General features: G+C 41.5%; 4 protein-coding genes across 11 annotated transcripts; 1 reads left to right on the top strand and 3 right to left on the bottom strand.

Annotated features, from left to right (window-relative positions):
- Nucleotides 1–1,023: 1,023 nt before the first annotated feature.
- Nucleotides 1,024–19,257, bottom strand: Rtnl1 (reticulon). 8 transcript variants are annotated; one of them, XM_033380530.1, is made up of 7 exons: nucleotides 15,649–15,800; nucleotides 14,092–14,316; nucleotides 13,489–13,524; nucleotides 2,172–2,379; nucleotides 1,899–2,107; nucleotides 1,727–1,832; nucleotides 1,024–1,662 (listed from the first exon to the last, which is right to left on the bottom strand). In XM_033380530.1, the coding sequence occupies exons 2-7, from the start codon at nucleotides 14,165–14,167 to the stop codon at nucleotides 1,593–1,595; spliced, it is 705 nt and encodes a 234-aa protein (XP_033236421.1). In that variant the 5' UTR covers nucleotides 14,168–14,316; nucleotides 15,649–15,800; the 3' UTR covers nucleotides 1,024–1,592. The 8 variants fall into 8 exon arrangements, with proteins under 8 accessions (XP_033236421.1, XP_015036577.2, XP_015036572.1 ...); XM_015181091.2 differs by lacking the exons at nucleotides 14,092–14,316; nucleotides 15,649–15,800 and adding an exon at nucleotides 17,886–19,257; XM_015181086.2 differs by lacking the exon at nucleotides 15,649–15,800 and having other exon boundaries at nucleotides 14,092–14,333.
- Nucleotides 19,258–19,681: 424 nt separating this feature from the next.
- On the bottom strand, nucleotides 19,682–20,220 carry LOC4816463 (zinc finger HIT domain-containing protein 1). Its single transcript, XM_001355918.4, has one exon. It carries the CDS (start codon nucleotides 20,197–20,199, stop codon nucleotides 19,747–19,749), a length of 453 nt encoding a protein of 150 aa, XP_001355954.1. The 5' UTR covers nucleotides 20,200–20,220; the 3' UTR covers nucleotides 19,682–19,746.
- Nucleotides 20,221–20,239: 19 nt separating this feature from the next.
- Tfb5 (transcription factor B5) lies at nucleotides 20,240–20,638 on the bottom strand. Its single transcript, XM_002133023.3, has 2 exons — nucleotides 20,523–20,638; nucleotides 20,240–20,462 (listed from the first exon to the last, which is right to left on the bottom strand). Exons 1-2 carry the CDS (start codon nucleotides 20,555–20,557, stop codon nucleotides 20,276–20,278), a joined length of 222 nt encoding a protein of 73 aa, XP_002133059.1. The 5' UTR covers nucleotides 20,558–20,638; the 3' UTR covers nucleotides 20,240–20,275.
- Nucleotides 20,639–20,969: 331 nt separating this feature from the next.
- Nucleotides 20,970–22,187, top strand: SelT (selenoprotein T). The gene is made up of 2 exons (XM_001355919.4): nucleotides 20,970–21,173; nucleotides 21,251–22,187. Exons 1-2 carry the CDS (start codon nucleotides 21,031–21,033, stop codon nucleotides 21,699–21,701), a joined length of 594 nt encoding a protein of 197 aa, XP_001355955.1. The 5' UTR covers nucleotides 20,970–21,030; the 3' UTR covers nucleotides 21,702–22,187.
- The last annotated feature ends 643 nt before the right edge of the window (nucleotides 22,188–22,830 follow it).

Raw genomic sequence — 22,830 nt, 5'->3', positions numbered from 1 at the left:
AAATGTAAAGGTTTAATAATCTACGACAAAGAAAATATTAAAACCTCAATTTGGTTAATTTTATAAGAGTTTATTTTTATTGAAACTTTACGATCATATCCAACTGCTGTTGCTGTTGCCTCCTTTAAAGAATTAAATACGACTTAGAGCGTGTTTTCTGGTTGTTGTCTCGATTCTCTATTCATAGCAAACTTACGGCACATATTTGTGTGTTTGGTTTTTTGCGATTACATATTTATGTAACGTTGCACTAAACTAAAGAAAAACTCTCGAAAAGTTGTTGCACTTAGAAATTTCAATCTCTTTTCAGACGATGACTCTTTTCTGATTTTCTTTTTCTCACTTACATACATTCTGTATATATGTATCTATATATACTCGTAATTATACATATTTAAAGTGTATTAATTTGCAAAAATATCTATTGTTATACATATATGTAGTCTGGTTTAGAAGAACACCTAACGTACAGTTGAAGGATAAACTGTACCTTCGATACACATGCACTTATCTGGGTATGTCTCTCTTTCTAAACGAGCACGAGTACGAGTATGTGGGGAGGCTTCCATCGACATAAGCAATTCAAACGTAAAGTTTGTTCAACAATCGAGCAACAAAGAGTCACAATTATAATAGTAATGAACATTTAAGCAACAATTGCAATGACTGGCCGCAGCCTTAAATAAATTTGCATTAAATATTTGATTTAATTTTATGTAAAATGCTTACAAATTAATTGTACAATGTGAAACAAGGCCAAGTACGAGTGTGTAAATGAAGCGGTAAAGCTGCTCGAAATGGTTCTTTATAATATTTAGAGTATGATGATTTACGACCATGTTCGTATTCCACATTGAGGTCCTGTGACAAGCGTGTATGTTATCTTGGTCCAAACTTTTGGCCACGTTTACGAAGATGCGTTGCAGCGGTCGGACGCCAATTTGTGTATTTAATGACTTACGGATCAGTTTACTTATAGGTATTATATATATTTTATTAAAAATGCTAGAAAACACAAAATCATTAGTTGTGGATTTTTTTACTTCATTTTTATTTTGATTTTTTCTTGTTTGTTTTATTTTTAGAGTAATCTTAGTTCTTCTTGTTGGTTTTATACAAAATATCAACAAAAAATGGTCAAATTATAGCTAAAGCAAAAATTGTATTAAAAAAGGTTCAACTAAAAGAATCGAATTGATTTGAAAATTACTAAAACTCAGAAAACTGATAATTGCATTGCTGCGTCTATATGTATATATTTTGTTTGTTTTCAAATTCCTCCACTTTTCACTCTTATTTCTTTGTTTCGTTCGTTAAAAACTTAGACACTTGGACAATGTTTGAAACTTTTAAAAGTTACTGTTTCTTTTCTGTTGCTGGTTGATAAGTTGCTTGGGTTTCTCTAACTTTGATTTACAATTATCGATTGATGTAGATTGCAATTATACAATTAATATGTAAACGTTGCTGGTAGCTTTGTTATTTATTTATGCCTGGATGAATATTAAAACCATTCAAATAATGCTTAGTAAATAAATAAACATGCTGTCGCTGCTCCTGCTCCTGTTGTGGGTTTTGCTATTGCGGTTCGTTTACTTGTCCTTGTCAGACTCGGCAGCAGCCACGGGCTTCTTGTTGCCAATGGGGATGGCCACTCGGATCCTACGGAAAGGAAAGAGATTTTGTTATATTTTCTGTTCTCCCTGGGGGCTCACTCCACACTCACTTGTCGGTGATCTCTGTCAATTTGCTGCGCACCAGGTCCAAGTAGGTGTCAATCGATTGTTTGTTGTTCTCGTAGACCTTGGGCAAGGTAAACAGCGAGACGAAGGCTGTGGAAGTGGAAGAAAAATAACTAGTTAGTAACTTCATAAATAGATCATTTTTAAAGCACCTACCCAAAATGACCAGAGTCATGCCATTGAACCAGGCACCGATATAGGTGAAGACCCACAGGATGACGCCGAACTTGATCGAATCGATCAGATCCTCAACTAGAAACAGACGCCTCAGCTCAGCGGTGAAGCCATTGATATGTGCCACAGCAACGCCTGCAATGTTCTGTACCTTCTCCTGCGACAGCGTCAGGTCCAGTTCGAGGTATTCCCTGCAAAAATCAATAATAACATAAGTAAATGACAGTCCACTCCCAGGACTCAACTCTAACTCACTTGAAGGGATGTCCATCGCTGGTCTTTTGTACGGCCTGTGTCACTGATTTGTAGATTCTGAAGGCGACGGTGCCGAAGAGGGCCAGGAGCGACAAGTAGGCGAACACGCTGATCACGGAGAAGCTGGATATGGCCACTAATGTAATCAGGCCGGCGCCGAACACAATGCCGGATTTTTTCACATCGCGCCAGTAGATGAGGGATTCCACTGCAAATGCACAGAAATTTAAGAGCGTGTTAGTCACAGTCATAGATAATTGCAGAGAATTGCTCTTTAATGTAAATTTATGTACATATGTTTGTATATGCGTTGGGTGTTGAGGATCGCTTGTCAGGGAAATATTTTCCGTTAAATATACTTAGATAAGCACATTTTGGCTAAATTTGCTTTGGATCTATGGATAGTTAGGAAGTTTGATATTAGCCGAACTATAACATTATCTGCAAGAGTATTTACACTTTTTGATCAACCTAAGGTGGATAGAGGATATAGTTCACGGAACTACAAAGGTTCGCCAATGGACTTTTCACTGTCTTGAAAATAGTTTCTAAAATATTATCTAGTTCTTTTCCCATTCTCCCATACAAAAATGAGCGATAAAATGGACAAAGTGGACTGAAAAATCTAAAATACATAGATTCACGCACACATACACACTAACACACACATATTTTCATTCTATATCTTTTCGGCAATTATGCAATCTCTGAGACACTCGTAAATATACGATTGTCTGCACTTGTAGCGCACCTCTCGGGGCCCCCAACTGTCTAGGTGGTAATTGTTAGTATTTGCTCGACAGCATGCAACTAAGCTCCCTTCCCTCCACCCACTGCACCCCCTTCGCATCCTCCTCCTTTGCCAACCCTCTTCGTGGTTCACTCACAAAATTTCTTCGACATTTCGTTTTCGTTTATTCTTTGGGCTTTTTCTGCGGATCGTTGTGGTGCGCGTTCGACGTTCGTTGCCAAGTTTTGAACACTAGGGAAATATTATTTGGTGGCTCCGAATAAGAACAAGAGGCCCCTCAAAGAAGAAGAAAATTGTCCGGACCCAGCCGGAAAACACAAAAGAGAAATAGCAGAAGCAGACAGCCAAAATGAGAGCGTCTGTACGAAGAGTGGAAGAGAGAGTAGAGTGTGTGGAACGGAAATGAAATGGAACGCTGAGGAATCTCATGGATCTCATGCTGTATCTGCGTATCTTCTCCATTCGTTTTCATTGTTGATATTGGCATTCTTGATTTTATTTTACCGATAAGAAGTCCTGCCCACTTTCGGCGTCTGAACTAAACCCAATTTAGATATCCAATAAAAAATGTTTCCATAAACAAAGAAAATAGAAGAAATAGCAAGTAAAAGAAATTGACCTCGCTGGAAATATTGCTGATTTTTATTTCTATTTTTTGTATGTCAACAGTCATAAGCAATTTGTTTTCTTTCCATATTAGATACAAGTATGTCAAAAACGATCCAGTAAAATGAGAGCCATAGGATCTAATGGAATGCAGCATTTCGACTGTGCCTTTTGGGTATCCCTAATTATCTGAAAATTATGAGACAGTCTTAGATCATTTCATAGATTAACCCGGACGGAATATACAAAAACTCGACCATATATTCCTTACATCTGACATTTAAAAGGAAAGGAATACAGAAATGGTAAATGATTAAATATCAGAGAAACATCCCACAACAATCCAACAACTATACTTTCCTTGAAATTCTCATTAGGTTTCAATATACATATCTAATTAAAATACTTGGGAACGCCAGACAGCTCCCTGCCTAGCTTAAATCCACTATTTATAAATGTCTCTATAGAATACAGCTTAGTAAATATGTAAAAACATTGTTGAAGAGCAACAAAAAAGTTAAGAAAACTAGTTTTAGGCTCACGGTAGATGTAGAATTGATTATGCAAATATGGTGGAAACAAATTAGAAAGGAGACAACGATGAGATGGCAACCAATACCTATCAACCACATGTAGACCTTAAATTGGGTTAAGCCCTCTGAGAAAGCTCTCTCCCTCATGGGAGAAAGTAACATATCTCCTTATGAACTCCGTTCAGCTATCAATTGAATAAAAAAAATCTTCGTTACAATTGCAACAAATATTCCCAGTTTCAAAGAGATCGAAGCCCCAGAGAACTGGTTTAGGTCGCCTTGAAACGGGTTTGCGCCGAAAGTGAAGTGCGGCCCACGATCATGATGATGCAGTCACAGCCGCAGTTCCTCTTCTTTTGTATGGATATAAAAACAAGTTGGAACCGCCTATAGCGGCTATAATTCGAATGTGGAATACCCACTAAACACATGTTGTGTATATAATTGGAATAGGAATAGAGAATAGATTGTGTTAATCTGCTAGATATTTATTTATGCTGGAATTAAAACGTTTGCTATTTGGGTAGACAATAGATAGATTGGGAAGAGGAAGAAAGCCTTGTATCAAACATGAAATTTCTTGTACCGCTTACGGTATTTCAGACCCAAAACGGATATAGGATTCTGAACTGCATAGATAGGGTTTTCTCCATGGCATTAAAAAGTCAAAATTTGTATATTAAAATATATGTTCTATGTGTATTGAAAAGTGCAATTGCAAGCTTGGATTATTTTGATGATGAGCACAAAATTGTTCGCTGCCAGGGAAGTACACAACGTGGCAGATAAATGAAAATACAGCAACAACATGTATGTATGTATATATAAAATATTTTCGCTGACAAATAAATTATGCAAAAGTTTGGGACTGGAGCTGAACTTTTGATGAAAGGAATATTCACAAATATTCCTATATTCACTCTATAAGTCGGAAACGATCGACCTACCATGAAGTATATATGTATATCATATCTGCAGCTGCCATAGAAACGATCAATCTGCAAGAGTAACTATCGATTCGGTCTCTTAAGTTGGCCTTTCATTCATGTTATATTCGAATTTCATTTCATTCTTTTTTTTTTTTGTTTAGCCACGTTGGCGACTGCGCTGTCGCTGTGTTACTGCTGACGTAGCCAGCAATCTCAGCGCCTACTCAATAAATATTTCATTCAGCGCCTCTCGCAGATAAGACCCTCCTCTGATCGTTGTTGTCTCTGGTATATCGTGTGCCAAAAGTGGACAACGTGGACCAGACCAGACACAAGGCGCATGATAAGGTGCCTCTGCCGGTGAGGAGGGGAGAGGAGGGAACTCTTATTACCTGGTCCGCGCTCGGGCAGCGACTGGAAGTTGCCGTTGGAATTGTTGCGTGAGTAGCGTTTGCTGCCGCCTGCCATTTTCCGCTGTTACAGTTACAAACGCCTGGCGCCAAAATGTATGCAAAGGTTGGGGTTTGGGATTCGGGTTTTCGCGTGTCTAGCTTTAATTATAGCTAAAAAACACTTAGTTAGTGCAAACTTCACACACGAACAAGCACACAATCACACACGTACACGACGATGCTGCCGACCGTCTGACACGAGCTCCGTTAAAGAACTGGAAGAAGTTGGAGCAGAAAACAAACCAACAAGCGCCCAATTAGCCAGGCAGAGGCAGGCGACGTATGCAGAGAGAGAAAGAGAGAGCGCAACAGAGGCGGCGGCAAACAGGTTTTCTGAAATGGCAGAGAGAGACAGTGCACAGCAAAGCTTCTCCAGACAGGGAGAGAGCGACGATCCGCATTGAAAGTAAAAGATAACGCGCATTAACAATAGCAACAATAAAACGCGAATGCGGGCGCATCGAAGGCAGTGACAGCAACAGCGACAGAGCACAAGCAGAGAAATATGTCAGCAACGTGTCAACGTCAACCTCCACCGCGAACTTGGGGCCTCTTCGGCTCCGGCATTCGTATGTCACCGAAGTTGGCCTGCCTGCCGGCTGCCCTTACGTTGCCTTACGTTCTACGTCTGCTTTGCGATTTAATATGAATCATGGATCCGAAGCGTGACCAGCAATGGTGAAATGGTAAAAAATGCCGTGGCAACTTCCCTAAGCTTTAATACGAAATCAAAAGTTAGCCAGGGGCGGCAGTTCAATGCACTGCCAGATGAAAACGGAACTACGTTTTATGGAACTATTATCTTTCATTCAAGTCAGAAGCATTTAGTCCACAGCTTGTCTGACGGCAAGAGTTCCATGTGCAATGTGAGTGGATTTACACATTGCAGAAATCGGCTTAGAACGCAATAGAAAATGAAACTGCGTTTGTTTTTTTAGTTTATAGAAAACGGTAAGAGTGACATCATTGTAGAAACACCACCTTTGTCCCTATCCGTATTTTTCCGCAAAAACCCCACCCCAACATTCCGTTCTAACGCCATCTGACATTTATTTTGCGTTTTTGGCGCGTTCGAATGAGTAAGCTATGCTTACATGATATCATGCCTGCCCCCAAACAAAGAGCCTGAGAGCGAGAGAAAGAGATGAAAGCAGAAAGATAGGGTGAACAAAATGAAGGGGGAAGGGAAACGGGAACTGTGTCTCTGACATAATTCGCTAATGTTGTTAAATAAACAAAAATACAATAATTTGCTGCACCTGACATTGTCAGAAAGGCTGCGAAATTGCATAAGCAGCGATAATCATAATAATTAAAAGAAATTCGAACAAAGAAAATCTTAAAGGAAAATCAGCAAAAACGAAAAGGAAACATGACATAGAACAAGAAAACCAACCTCATAGAGGAAACCCAAAAATACCCAATTAATTGTACCCACTTCTAGGGTGGTGTACAAAGAAGCAACATGACAAGTCGCTATACTCATGGTTCCCTTATCATTGTGGAGGCTTAATCAGGAGGGGGGACATGAGCTGTCAGGAGGAAATATCCCCTTCTAAATGCGGCAACGGGGATTATAATATTTTTATGACTCCAAGCAAGCACCTTCAAAGTATAGACGTAAAAGTTAATCAAAGTTAAAGGAAGAATTGATTATTCTCTATTTCTCCATCAGAGTTGAAGGGCTAAAGATATTTGAAGATTTGTAGGATTCCACTCAGTAAAGCTCCGATAAAAGCAGAAACTAAGCAGAATTTAATTGAGAATCAAGTACGATTGGACTGATAGATACGAAAGAGCTTTGAATATAATCAGATAGTGGAGAAAAGAGGAGGGAAAGTTATCTATTGGTTTTTTAAATGGAAGTTCCTATACGTGATACTATTATCGTTTCAAGAGGCTTTCGCCTATCAGAGAGGCCGAACCAACACAGTTTCCCATACTTTTGATTCTATACGTTTCTTTCTACACGTTTCAAAGTTCTCAACAGTTTCCCTTAGACACGAAAAAGAATATTTATAAATAAATTATAGCTGCAATTAGAAACAACGCACAGGCGGACTGAAAAAAATAGTGAAAGAGAGAGAGATAGAGAGAGAGAGGGAAAAGCGCGAGAATAAAGAAGAAATAAAAGAAATTTCCTCACGGGAAATTCCTTATTTTTCGGCTAGCCATGCGGTGACGAGGGGCCACGCGATAGCCCTATCCACTTGGTGGGAGTATGGGTAAATATTTCTGGCATACTTACACGACTCACGATTGAGAGGCAATTCTTTAAGTTCGCCGAGCGTCTGCAGCAGACCTTGCAGCGTTTCCAGTGCAGATGCCATTTCTTGTGTGTATTATTTGAAAATATCTCTGGATATACTCAGTATATGGTAAATATTCTATCACTAAAGCTTTCCTACTGACTGCAATAGAGAAGACAAGGAAAGACAATAAAGCGAAAGTTCCCTCAAAACACAAATACACACAGACAAGAGCGGTTCACGGATCGAGGAAATGCGAATGCAACGGCGGGCATTAACATTAACCGTAGAATGGCAACTGAAACGACTCGCGACGATCCAATCCGAACCGAACCGAACCGACAATCGATCGACCTAGACAAAACCGCCACCGAAAGTACCTCGCACTCGGAACTGATATGAGAATAATATAGCGACGAAACGCGAAAGACGGCGACGGCGGACGGTGGACGACCGCAGTGACTGACAAACATAATGAGATTAGATTTATATTAATATATCATTTCTACAGGATTTATGTACTACAGTAAACCTTCTCTAACTCGAATCAGCCTATATCCCAATATAAAATGACTTCTTGAACCGATCAAGCGTAAAGAACTGCTAAAGAAAGGAAAAATCTATTAACATTTGCTTGCCACATGAACAGACAGACAGACAGATATTAACATGGCTAGATAATAACACCGCGTGCAAGGGTATGAAAAGATGTTACCCATATAAGGGAAACACCAAATTTGTCTAGTTCTCTCCTTGTAGACTTTATTTAGGTGCTAACACGGCTCCTCGAACAATAAACGACACTTTCGTATGAATTTGTACAGGTCAACTGGAGTTTCACGATCACTTTTTGTCCATATAGGCTTTTGGGGATGTTCGCGTTAGAGAAGTTTGACTTTATTTGGCGATAAATGCACTTAAGAGATAATGCGTGCCCGTCTCGATATGCGTTCGTACATACATACATATGTCGCCAGAGCGTTCTGGCAGAGCGTTAGGGCACCTATCCAAGTTATATAATTAGAAAAGACCGAGAAATTCCGCGGAGCTTCGCGCGCGTCAGAGAGGGGTGAAGAAGACACAAAGGGAAGAACTTCCACGGCAATGACAAAGACAAAGTTGCGGATCGGTGTTTCTGTCAGCTGCAAGTGCAGGTCAGCATGCCGAGGAGTTCAAGATATTCGGTATAAAGCAGCGTTTACCGATGTCGTTTTCGCGTCTCACACTCGTACTGGGTCTCGATCTCGTTGCCGTCTCTGGGGCAATGTGACGTTGTCAAAGTCCGTACAACAACTAAATACAATTAATTTCAGATGCGCTGAGCTCAGGGCAGGGCGCACATAGATACACTCATACACACTACACAGACAAACGCACCACAGCAGCCAGCAGGCGGCATAGGGGCTGAGACTGTGATTGGGTACCGTCCCTCTCCCTCTGCCAGAGTATATTGCATATAGAACGGGTCGGAAAAGGCCGTCCACAAGTGAGAGAGAGAGAGAGAGGGTGCACAAGGTGTGCTTATGCATAAAAGGTGAGGCAAATTCACTCTCCGAATCGCACATTAAGAACTATAAATGAACCAAAATATAACCAGTCGAAAAGTTTAAGTCAATTCAGCGTCCAAACGACACTAAGATATCCGATAATCAATTTCTATATAAATAAATATATAATATAAAATGAGCTGGACAGCTATTTATATCGAATGGCTATTGATACTGATGTAGAGTATAAGTATACTTATACATACTTTATCGGGTTAAAAAAAACCCTCCCTTAAAAATATATATTTTTGGTCTTGAGTTAAAAGGTATACGTATTCCGTCTGAGCGTTTCCCTGCGAGTGTCTCACCTCATAGTCCATACACTTTGGGTCCAACGCTTGGCTGCGTGTGTTTATTCTCAAGCAGCTCACATTTGCTGTAGCTGTTAATGTAGTTGTCGCCTCTCACACACATACATACTCAGTCCACAATGCAATTTAGGTAGCGACTGCTTGGACGGATTTGAACATGTCACTGCATGCAGCGCCAACAGGTACCAGGAAAGGGAAAGGAGGGAGAGTATAAAGACGTACACGTGATGCCCCGACAAAAGGTCTCTGCCAGGGCTGCGGCTCTAAATTTCCGATTCTGTCTACCTGACACGTCGCAACTGTTTTTTTTTCAAGTACGGTGAAGGTTCTTCGGCAGGACTATGTTGAGCACAGTCGAATTTCACTAACCGCAAAGAATTTCACACTAAAGCCATCGAGTTAACAAAAAATGTATGAAAGATACGGTAAACATTCGTTAGTTATGTTTTAATATTTGTATTGAGGTTTTAAGTTATTTTCAATACCATTTCCAACAAACGATATCTAGATCCAAGAAGTTTCAATCCAAGGGACGGATTTCCCTGATATTGGGGAAACGATTCTATATTTAGAAAATTTGCATTTTATTTCACGTAATGTTCAATTTACCGCCTTCATATTCAAGATCCACTTTAAGAGTTCAACTGCTTGACGGCCCAGACGTCGTAATCTTTAAATGTTAAACCGCAAAACAACAACAGAACTACAACAACGACAACAACAGGCACAACAACAATGGACCTACAACAACGACAATGAATGGCTGAGATACTTAGCTAAAAAGCTAAAATTAGCAGGGAACTGTGAACCAGTCGTAGACGCTAACGCTGATGCCGGCCGGGAGACAGCTGGTGCAGGGGAGGTGGTGCTCTTGGCCGGCTGGCACACTGCTTGCAAACGGTTGGGGCCAACTGCTTACACATTAAATAGAACTGCTTTTGCGAGCAGTGCGCACTGCTTATCTTAAAGCACACGAATTAAATTTAAATTTAAATTGAAAAGTTTCTTATTGCAGTCGTGACACATTTGCCTGATAAAATCTGACGTCAGAGGCGAAGGAAAGCGAAAGCTTTTGGGAATATGTACATATGACTTGCACTCTTTTATCTTTTATTCTTTGTTTTTCAGGCTAGTTATCAAGCTACGAACGTTAAGTCATTTCAAGCTTATCATTCCTATGCGCATTGTTGCTAATTCTGTTTTTGCACTTGAATGCAAATTTTTCGCACATGGAATGAAATTCCGTCTTCTTTTTGGCACAAAATTAGCAAAGCTAAAAAAATATCTTTGATGATCTAATCGGTTCGCCTGGAACTTTAGATATTGAATATATACATACATATGCACATACATATATTTTGTATGCCAGTAGACATACAAAAAGAGAACTTGCTTTATTGATGTCGTCCGCGGCACGTAAGCATTTCACTTTGGCCGCTTTCTCATTCTCCATTCAACAAGAATTTTTCTACAAAGAACTAAAGCCCGTTGTATTAGATTGTTATTATTAATTTTAGTTTGTCGGTCTACTTTTATGATTCACTGTGCAGTGAAAGCTCTTTCAGTTATGATGGATGTACTTTTAAATTGCTACAATAGTATTCTTTTACTGAAACTTACAAATCTATTCGTTGAAAAGAGAGCCCACTGTATTTATGTGTACATTTTCCATGTAGCATATATTTTAATGCCCAAAAAGAGAACTGAACTAGCAGATATTAATCATTATTCTTAACGCTACACTAATTATGAGAAAATAAATCGCTTATATACAGTTTCATATTCACCCGCCAGACGCTTGCTTGGCTGGCTTTCCTTCACGCCCAAGAACGCCAATGTGGGCCGCCGCCTCTTGGAACGGCTCGAGTGCCCAGAGTGGGCAGTCCACCGCGAAAAGCACTCAAGATCCGGCCAAGCCCAAATTAGGTATTGTACTCCAGTCCGAGCCGGGCGGGTGGTGGCCATGAAGCCACAGGTTCATGCTTTGCCCACTCGAAGAAATTATTTCTCGCCAATAAATGGGGGGTGAGAAGTGAAGAGAACATTTTTGCAAAGTCTGATATGGTTGGGGGCCAATAAAAGTACATACTCTTCAAATATGGATTTCTTTAACTTAGTGTATCAAAAAAATGAATTTGCATAAGACTCAAGCCGCCAAGACCTCTTTTCGGTCGGGTGGGCAGAGAAACTTGCCTTTAAAGAGTTATAGGTTATAATCGAAATCGAAATATTTAAGATTCTATAACGATTAAGATAGGCGATCTCTGAAGTGCTTTGAAGTTGATCGTCCCTATTAGCTTCATCCTTTGGCGTTTGAATTTTCATAGCTCTTTCTTAGCGTAGGCCTACAACGAATCTGGGATACAAAGTGTCTAGTTTAAAAAAATGTATATACAGACCAATCTGTGTTTAGGATAACAAGATTTTATAACGATTTACTCGTAAATAAGATGGTAGCGTAAGCACTCCACATAAGAACGGCTTCAGTTTTTCATTTAAAAGAATCTTAGTAAAATTGTGTGCCTTATATTGTATTAATATAATCTGATAAATGCAGAGAGATAAATGCTCAACAGTCTCTAATATTCCTCATTGAAAAGCGTATCAATTCGAAACAATTTTCTTAATTGTGCTCAGGAATTTCAAATGGAATCAACTACGTCTTCTTATTCTTTGTGACTAACAGATCAACAAAGATCGAAGTGCACGATTATGGTGTTGTCTGTTCATGATTAACATTTTGCCGACAAGTCCAAAGCTCAACGAAAGCCTACAGACAGAGACAGACTAAGGCGCGAATTAGTCACAACAAGAGTTTAAAAAGGTATACTAAACATACATATGTATAGTAAATATGTATGCTTGTATGTACGCCCATATATTTATAGGGAAAGTGCATGTTTAGAGCGTTGCTTAGACGAAGCTCCGATTGCATGCGGCGCCCCATCCTGTCCCCTTCTTCTGCTCCAACCATGCCAACAACAGACGCCCCATATCAGCTTGCAATTTATAGTCGGGGAAAAGTTTTTTGTATACGGAGTGGGGTTCGCTTAGCATGCGATCCGATTACGGTTAGAGCTCTCGTTCGCCGCTCCAGTGCCAGTCGTTTGCATGGAAGGTAACTGAACTATATCAAAGCGACGACTAATTACAACGCGACTGGACAGGAAGGGACCTCTGGGTAGCTACCCCTTAAATGCAAATGCAAACTATTTTATAGTAACCCTTAAAGCGAAAGCAAATTAAAACGAAAAACGCATAAAAAGCATTCACAGAGGTTCCAGAAATCTCTAATGGAAAAAGCTCGGTATTCCTGAAATCTTAATGATTTCATTTTAATTAGTGCTAAATCCCTGTACAAATATATTTATATAAATAATGTCCTTGAATGCATTAAGGCTTACGAGCCATTGTTTTTCGGTTGCCCATGGGTAGATGGATATTTCAGGAAAACTGTCGAGAATACAATATTTAATATTAAAAGCACACACTCGCATCGACAACAACGCACTCGACAGGATATGTTGAATAATGTGGCATACTTTCGGGCGTACTACTTCCCCATACCCCAAGGCGACAGCAAGTGGTGCACAACAACAACAAAAACAACACCAAGAACTTCCAGCACAATAAGCGCTCAAAGCCTGCCGCATACTTGTCGGTGGGCTTAACAAAAAAAAAGCCGGAAAAACAAAGCACAGCGAGCAACTAAAAAAAAACGGAAGGAAACGAAAATGGCAACGGAGTGGGGGTTGGTCGGATGACATCATAACGCATATTGACAGACAGTCGGACATGGGCGCCATAAACGCGATGCCGCTTGTACAGTCGTCACATTACCCATTACCCCTCAGCCATCATCCGTTTTACCCAGTACTATTTCTGGTCAAACGGCGAGGGTGGGGTGCACACAGTTTGAGAGCCACTTGTACCACTTACCTTGCGGGTGCAGACGTTCGGGCTTGAACCAGGCATCTGAAAATAAGCGATTGATATATTGATTTTCGTTAGTTAGCGGTTAGTTAGTGGGGTGCAGAAATAAGGACGGAAAGATATACACAGATATGTATAAGGCGTGCAGGGCGTAAGGCGTGTGTTAAATTCAAAGAGCGCTCTAAGAGATATTAGATGGAATAGATTATCAAAAGAATAGCAAGCAGTTTAAGCAGAGCAAGCACATTAAAGCAGTCACCAATTTATAACGGGTTTTTCATACAATTTCCCAATAGAAGTAGCTAGATATAAACCCACATATGTATTTGTATTGAAAGCTCTATTGGGCGGACACAGGCCTAAGAATGTCTCGTCCGCCCAGCAGAGATAGTCGATGGATTGAATATGTACACATGTATAGTATATGACTACAAAATGAGGTCCCCTCCACAAGGAAGCTTTCACTGCATACACCCATTATACAATACATAATTCAGATCTACCCCATACGCCACCCCATACCACAGTTGTCAGAGGTTAGTTTTGTTTTTGCCGTTTTTCCACCTTTTTGGGGTGAGTTTTTCTATTAATGCTAATGGAAGAACTTACTCGGATCAAGAATGGAGCAAATGAATGGGCGCTGCTTGCACACGCCATTCTGTCCGGTTTCACCAATTGCAGACATTATTTATCTACTAAAATGCAGTGTTTATTTTATTTAAAAATCGTTCTTTTTTATGCACCCACGAAAGGAATTCAGTTCGTTCCTTTAACTTCTGTATACAAAAATGTCCGGTTTTATTTGATTGTTGTTGTTGATTGACACGAATAGCACTACGCAGAAAACGAGAGAGGGATATTACGACGTTACGATATTACGCTATAAGTATTTCTTCACTTCCGTGTGACGGCCTCACGACGCGTATAGAGACTGAAACGTAGAACGGAGAGAGTTTCATCCCAAAGCATGCCGAGGCCCGAAAAGGACAACCCTACTCGAATGCCCAAAGCGCTCGCGCCGTGAGAGTGCCTGCTCAGGCCCCCGCCGTGCCCATTTTCCACCTTATTAAACCTGCTCTGCTGCAATGCAAAATCAATGACTGGGACAACCCTAGGGTTGAGCAACCCCGCATAGCCCTGAACTCTGCTCCGCCTCTGGCTATAGCTTTAGCTTCATCTTTGGCTCTGGCTTTGGCGGAAAAAGCTCCGACTTGAGGAAAAAGTTTTCCCGTTCATCGATTTCACCCACTGCAGCTGACCCTTGGAGACTTCTCCTGGTGTAGACTTAGCTCAAAGACATTGGATCTGGCGCATGCGCCGCCCCCACCGAAACTTTTGTTTTTGCGGTTGTTTTTGTTGGGCCGGAAATTACCAGACGGCGACAGCTATGGGGGTGCGGTATGTGTATGGTGCACCCAAATTGCAGATGCTGTTGCTCCACCCACCCCCAAATCCCACCACTCTGCCCCGCCCTTGGCATGTTATTGCGTGCAGTGTGAAAATTAGAAAGGAAATCAATCAGCGCACACGGATACGGGCAACGCACTATTGGGACACATTTGTACATATATTTCCCCGGGGGTTGTTATGGTCTCTAATGGATTGTCCTTGTTCTGGCTGATAAATATCTCACGTTGGCTGCTGACCAACTTATGTCACAAGAACTTGACGCATTCCGTATGGGATGCCAAGCGTGGAAAAAGAGTTTTTTCTACCTCATGGCCCAGTTCTGAGGGAATCAATATGGGGTATAAGAGGAAGTTTCCAGGTTCGTTGGATGCAGTGCAAAACTATACAAGATGATTCCGTATTTAGATTAGATTTATACTTAAGATGTAATAGTTAATTTAAATTTCAGCCAGAAGTTCTGCCCATCTATTGATACCTCCAGAACGAGTATCGATCAAAATAAATCTATCAATTAAACAGTTCCCCTGAAGAACAGTTCAAAAGTTTCATTGAGGTTAGGTCTGTTTGAGGCATAGTATGTACATTCGTTTAATAAAGCGACTTTTTTTTGTTGTTCAACTCGATCGTGATCATGCATGATCTCTCTTGTCCCTCCCCCATCGCGGGAGATGCAATTAAACAAAAATACTTAAAAAATCGAATAGAAACAAAAGAAACTTTGTTTACACAATCCTCGGCACCGGCGACGCGACTCACAATCTATTTAATTTGCGTCCGATATGTGTACATATGTATTATGCACGTACATATTTACAATTTCTGTTCCACCAAAACAAAATGAAATAAAACTTATGTTTCCCTTTCTGGATTGGGATATTATTCAAGATTAAACGGGCATGGTACCACATGTGAAGAAACTGAATTGCCAGGGGATGTGGGCTGCCAATGAACTACAGTTAAGAAGAATGCGCCGATAAAGCAGAGAAGATAAGAGAAGAGAGAGGGAGTGGATCCTAAGCTTCAGTCAATCTGCAGTTACAGAAAGAAAGAGAAAAATAGTGACGAAGGAAGATGGAACAAAGGAAACAAGTAAAAGCGGAAGTACGAGTATGGCACCATGCAATACCCATTACACAGAATTGTTTCTAGTGCACTTGTGCTGTCCTGGAAAACAGTTCCTGCATTTGTCTTTGACATTTATCCCATGGGAATGATTTAACTTAGATTGATTTAACATTCCGACCGCTTATAGATTAATCTTTTTAATATTTAGAGTTACCCCAACGGTATAATTTTCTGCAAAATTAACTAAATTAAATAAAAAGGGCTATTTTACTACATATCCTGAGCAAGGATAACTGTATGTAACCAAAGTCTTAACGTTAACAATACGCCCTCGTAGTACTGGGTATGCAAATAAATCCAAATCCAAAACGAAATCAACGGCAAATTGGAAAACAAAAGAAAAAGTATAATAAGAGAAAAGAGCAAGAACAAATGTACATACATATGCATTTAAATTGTAATAAAAATAGCCGCATAATCATTCCACAAAAGGGATGCACAGACTGCAGCCAGATCAGAGCAGAGCCCCAGGGCGTCGATGGAAATTGCTAATTGGAAAAATGTTTTTCTGTAGACAGGAGCATGTATAGTATATATGTACATACATACATATTTGCGCAGTGAGGCGCACTACAAAGAGGAGACCAGAGTGGACCATGACTGGGATGAGGGAACACGAATAGTAGTAGAAAAATATTAGTAAATAGTAGCAGAATTTGCGATGCAAGAAACCATTCTCTGTTGCGCTGCGAGTGGCGCAAATTGCTTTAATGGACAGCAAAGCCAAAGCGTAATACAAAAACTAAAACAATAAAAAAAAAAACACTTAAATAATGTGAAATATGAGCGGGCATACGTCAATGAACGCAGAGAGCGGGAGACGAGCCATTTAAAGAGGTGAAATGTAGGTGGAGGAGGGGAGGTCGGGTGTATGACTCCTACAAAGCAGCTGATTCATGCCGGTGGAGCATCTAGAAAAATTGTGAAACTATTTGCGAGAGTGCCCCAGTGTTCATACCAGCCAGGTATATACCTCGTATATGTGTAGTTTTATCGTCTATAAACCGAATTATAATATTTTTGTATTTAAAAGTGTGATGGTGATGAAACCATCCCAAAGCCCCAATAAAGAATGCTAGTTTCCCCAGAGGCATGGTCGCCAGGCTGTCCAGGCTCCTCCGAGTATACGGTGTCGCCTTCCCTTAAGTGCGGGACAGCTAAAGAGGAGGTGCTGGACAAGGTGTTGCTTTACAAGTAAATGTCATGCAGTTGTATTACCCGTATTAACAGGTTTTTCTTCTGATTTACTGTGTCATAGCGTGCAAAATCTATATGCTACCAATCTATCAATCTGATTCCGATAATTCTGGTTAAAGAGTACTCTCCACTTCGACGAACATTCATTTATTTTGTCCACATTTTATACATATGAAAATATACAGTATAGAATAAGCGTGAATCACGCGCCCCAGATGACGATCGACCATGGTAAGGTCGCCGGAGCGGATGAAATGCTGCTTCCAGGCAGACAGGGATTAGCTTAAGCCTATATTAACTTAGTAATTGCACGTTATCCACTCACACTCCAGTGGGAATCTTTAGCTATCAAATATCTAACTTTGCGGCGCGATATAAAATACATTACTCGGAGGCGATGACATCATGAGCAGAGTGAGCAGGGAGAATGACACGCCAAAGCAAAAGCCGCAAAGAGAGCGGCGAATGACTAACAAAACGCACAAGTTGGGAGAGGAGAGGGTCAGGAGATGGGGGCAGGGCCAACTGGGATGCAAGGTGCGGTCGCAGGATACAAAAAACAACAACAGCACCAGCAAAACAATACTCTACTAAAATACGGTGGCGCACAAATTAATTAAAAAGTGGAAAATTTAAACTGTGGAAAAGTTCCAATAGGTGCTGAGACTTACCCAGTCCATATTTGTAGAAGATCTCCTCCACGGACACAATCTTTGGCTGAGGCTGCGACTTGGATGTTGGTGTGGGCACAGCAGGTGCTGGCCTTGGCTTCGGCGTCTCCACTTTGGGTGCGGGTACGGCAACGGGCTTGGGCGGCTCCGGTTTCGGTTCTGCTTTGGGCGCAACTGTCACACTGGATTTGAAATCCTCTTCGTCGTCAAGATCGGTTACCAGAGCGGCTGCTGATACAGCTGCTGGAACCGGGACAGGTGCTGGTGCTGGAGCTGGGGTTACAGCGTGGGGTGGCACTGGAGGAGGAACCACCACGGGCGGGGTGACTGTGCGCTCCTCCCGGAAATCGCTCAGCAAATCCTCGGAGGAGATGAACTTCTCGTTATCCTGCTCCTTAAGAGCATCCACAATGGGCTTCTTAGCCGGCGACGGTGTGTACGAAACGGACGGCGATTCTGTATCGGAATCCTGGTTACCCACGGCGGCGGCGGCGGTGGTGGCGGATGTCAGGGGTGCAGCTGGCATGCCCAGGAAGTCATCATCGTCATAGAAATTGGTGTTCGCCGGGGCCGTGGGCTCAAAAGGTTGGAGAGGCGCCGCGGGCTTCTCACTGAAGCTGCCCAGCAAGTCCTCCTCACGGACAGCCGCTTCCGGTGCTGAAGTCGTGGGTGCGACGTCCGTAGCAGGAGCAAGAGCCGGAGCAGATGTGGCTGCAACTGGGACACCACCAAAGAATCCTCTCTCGGCGTTCATAAAGTCGCTGGTCAGGTCGCTGATGCCCTGCTTGGCACTCTGGCCGGCACCCTTGAGAAAATCGTCGAATTCGTCTGTCTTCTGGGCGAACTTGGCATCAAGCTGCTCCTGCGCCTCCTTGGCCCCGGCGGACATGCGCTGGACGAAGGCCTGGGGGTCACCAAAGTCCAGATTCTTTTGCTCGTTGGCGAAGTAGTGCTCGGTGTGCGCATTGTCGTCCTGCGCGCCGCTGCTGACGTTGCCAACGTCCCCGCCTTCCCCGCCCACCAGGTCCTCGTAGGCCTGGCCAGCCTTCTGCGTGGCCTTGTTAAAAATGTCCTCGGTGGTGGCCGCGGCCTCCTTCTTCAGGTCAGCAAAGTTGAAGTCCATCTTTGTGGTCGTTCAGATGCGCTTTCCGGCAGAAATTATTTTTCGCAGATATCCTTGTTCCGATTAGACTCACGAATACACACACACGCGCACAAACCCGCAGCTGATTCCTTCTATTAAATTAGCAAGCAAAAATATTGGGTGCGAAAGGGAAGACTTTTATCTTTTTTTCGGTTACACGTTAAATTTTGTTTATACGGCTTTCGCGTTTGAAATGTTGACAAAACGAGTGGAAATCGAAATATCTAACATAAGCAGCGCTGCCAAGGAGGATCCAACTGGAAATTTTGAGTAAGAGCGGAGAGCTCATTTTGAGTGCTGTGAGAGAGCGACAAATGCGCAAAAGCCGCAAAAAGCGACAGCGAAGCTTTTACCATAGAAATGATTTTTTGCAAAGCTAAGCTAACGTGATGTATGTAATATATTACAAGATGCATGAAATATACCATTATATACCAATAAATCATGAATATATCTTCACATAAATTACGACCTCACACTATCGATGGCACTATCGATAGTATCGTTGGTTTTGAAATTGTGCGATAGATAGTGCACAGGGCTACGGACTTTTTGATCACCAAATTTTTTTCTGGGAAATAGAAATTCATTCTTATTTATATTTTTAACAGAGTATAAGAAAGAATAACGGGCGTTGCGACATAAAGGACTATTTTTTCATGTACAATAGATCTAATCCTATACTTTATTGCCGAGGTACTACTAAAACAACCAAGTTTAGGCGGTCCACTTGAGACAGCGTGTGTCCTGGTGCGTGCGCAGGCACTTCACTCGGCAGTAGCGCGTCCCGCAGGCTGTGCAAGAATATTGCGAGAAGTTACCGCAGACCGCACAGAAGTGGCGCACTGGTTTATTGGGAGCTGGCGCTGCTGCACTTTCATAATTGGGCTTTTGTTTGTCCTCCTCGAGGAGTTGCTGGAAGTTTTTGCGGTATTTGGCCCTGAAGTACTCTGCGCCCTTGCGCTTGCCCTTCTTCTCCTTGGCGTTTTTGACACTGTCCTGGAATTTAGGCAGCTTTTTGGACATGACCAGATCGGCGTGTGGGTCATCGTGAAAGTTGTCCTGCTCCAAAGCCTCGAGTGCTTTGCGTACGCGCCTCTGCCGAGCGGCGGCATCCAACACACGTTTCTTCTCTGCATCCTTAATGCGATTCGATTCTCGTCCAGTCATGTCAAAAATTTCAGTTTGGAATTGGATTTAGTTGGAGGTCGAGGGTGGTATAGTGTTGTATCGGGAGGAGTTGAATTTAGGCGTCTTTGTCGTGGAGTGGAAAACTGATACGGTCCATTAAATCGTCTACACGCGCCTGCAGCACTTCCACAATGTCCGTGGAGATGAATAGGTGACTCTCGTCCAGATCTTGAATGATGAATTTGCGACCCAATGCCAGCTTCTCGTCCAAATGCAGAAGAAATTGTTTCATGGCCGGATCACTGCAAACATAAGATTGGAAAATATTACCACTTGGACGGATTTTATTATAGTTTTTTTACCATTCCACAAGAACTCCTTTCATGACATTTACCATTTCAAGTATATACTTGCCAAAAAGCGGCAGAAATTGTTTTTCCACGAAATTTGACGTGGTGATGGTAATTTTTCGATAGAAATATCAAACTAACCATGGATGCATACAAAACCATTTAGAGCTATCGAATGAAGCGGCAATAGCAATCTATCGGTTTTTTTTGCCGCCAAAAGTGTATTTCTAAAAAAAATTCTATAAAACAACACGCGAAACAAAATAAAAATGGACACGGAAATAAAGCAGCAATTCGACGAGATAGGCGGCACAATTTGTGAATATTGGAAAAATAATATGACAGGAATGCGCGTGCATTCCCTCTCTACGTCACACACCTTGCAACGTTCTTAGAAATATATATATCGATAGATCTAAAAATCTATATATATATATATCGATATTTTTCTATAGTTGTAACATCCCTAGAATAATATTATATTCAGATTTGGAAAAAAAGAACTCAGCAAAACGACGAAATGGACAATTTAAATGGAAGAAATCTGGCGCTCCTGGTCCTCTGTCTATGTGCTTGTTACGCGCTGGCCACCGAGGAAGGCAAGGAAATACCGGCAACTAAATTCAGCCAGAACATTGCGCCGACGATGACTTTTCTTTATTGGTATGGCCGGAGGGCAATTAACATAAATACGTGCGGGCGATTGATAGCGCTTAAGGAACATTTTGTTTTTTTTTCAGCTACTCATGTGGCTACCGTAAGGCCTTTGAGGACTACGTGGGCGTTCTCGCCGAGAAGTATCCACAAATGCAGGTGCACGGGGCCCACTACGATCCGCCGGGTATGAATTACTACCTGTCAAAGCTCATATTCGCGCTGAAGATCATGATCATCGTGTTGGTGGTTAGCGCCGTCAGCCCCTTCACCTTTCTGGGTCTAAATACGCCCAGTTGGTGGGGCCACTTGCAGGCGAATAAAATATACGCCTGTATGATGATATTCTTTCTGGGCAACATGCTGGAGGCACAACTTATATCATCGGGTGCCTTCGAGATAGCGCTGAACGATGTGCCGGTGTGGTCGAAAATTCAGACGGGTCGCTTTCCGGCCCGCGAGGTGCTTTTCCAAATCATCGACAACCAGCTGCAGTTCACCGAGAAAGTTCAGGAAAATCCTGACTTTGTTAAATAATAGGAGCCTCTTCAGCTCGGGGACAGGAGTAAAACAACACCAAAAAGCGAACGAGCTTGTCAAATTCTTGCTCGGACACTACCCTAAAGTAAGCTCCCGTCTTAAATTAACATAAATAGTTATATCTTTGTTTCACCTTAACGTAAACCTATGTACTACTCCTGTAACTCTGTCGTTCCCATCGACGGTATTCCGTTCAATTGATTATCCTACGTGTGTCTGTAGCCACAGTGTGTGGCATCAATTTGTTTTGAGAGAGATCAATGATTAGACAGCACACACCACAGCCGGGTCGGGTCCAGGGTACATATTGACGAAACTTATGTGAAAAGTAGTATGTACCTTGTTTATAGTCCTTATGAAAAAAAAACGTGTATCATTACTTGTTAGTGGGGGAGCAAACATAGTTACATATGTGCTTGCGGAGATGTAAAATCTTTTTCAAATTGTAATACATAAATACACTCGACAGAATCAAACCGAAAATAGTGTGTTGTGTTTTAATACCCCGCTCGAGAGTCTGAGGATGAGTCTGAGTCTCACTGAGGAGCGTATTGAAATCTTATGAATTTTTCCTGCAATAGATAAAAATTAGTTTAAAGTTTAAGACTTGGAATTTGCAATATAGTCACTTTGCGTACGCTTATAAATTTTCCTGGGTATTCGCAGAGCTGATATCTTAAAAAATGAATTGCTTGAAAAGATAATTGTATGAACTTTCATAGGATTTTCTAGTCGTGTCAATACAGAGGACATTCCTGAAGATATACATGTATTGAGCAAAAGTTGAAGTTCTCTCCCATATTTTCAGACATTATTTCTTTAATGGCACTGATTTCCAACAAAATAAGCTACTAATATGTAATTAAAATTGCCCAATGTACAAAGGTACGTTTTTTTCTTGTAAATAAACCCTTTTTTTTAGGCGCTAATCAAGATACTTATAGGAAGATAAAGAGAAAAAGGCAGAAGGTTAAATTATGCACGAGATAAATGGTTTTTGAATGTCCCTTTAATGCCCAAAGATGCCTCTACCTCATGGTGCCATATGACGATATTGCAGTAGCCAATTTCTATTAAGCTTGAATCATTTCCCAGATACGAAAGGTCTGCAAAGGTGTTCGAAACA

Source organism: Drosophila pseudoobscura, chromosome 4, assembly GCF_009870125.1.
Source record: "Drosophila pseudoobscura strain MV-25-SWS-2005 chromosome 4, UCI_Dpse_MV25, whole genome shotgun sequence".
NCBI lineage: Eukaryota > Metazoa > Arthropoda > Insecta > Diptera > Drosophilidae > Drosophila > Drosophila pseudoobscura.
Note: the sequence above shows the minus strand (reverse complement) of the source record. Positions and strands in the feature narration are given on the sequence as shown.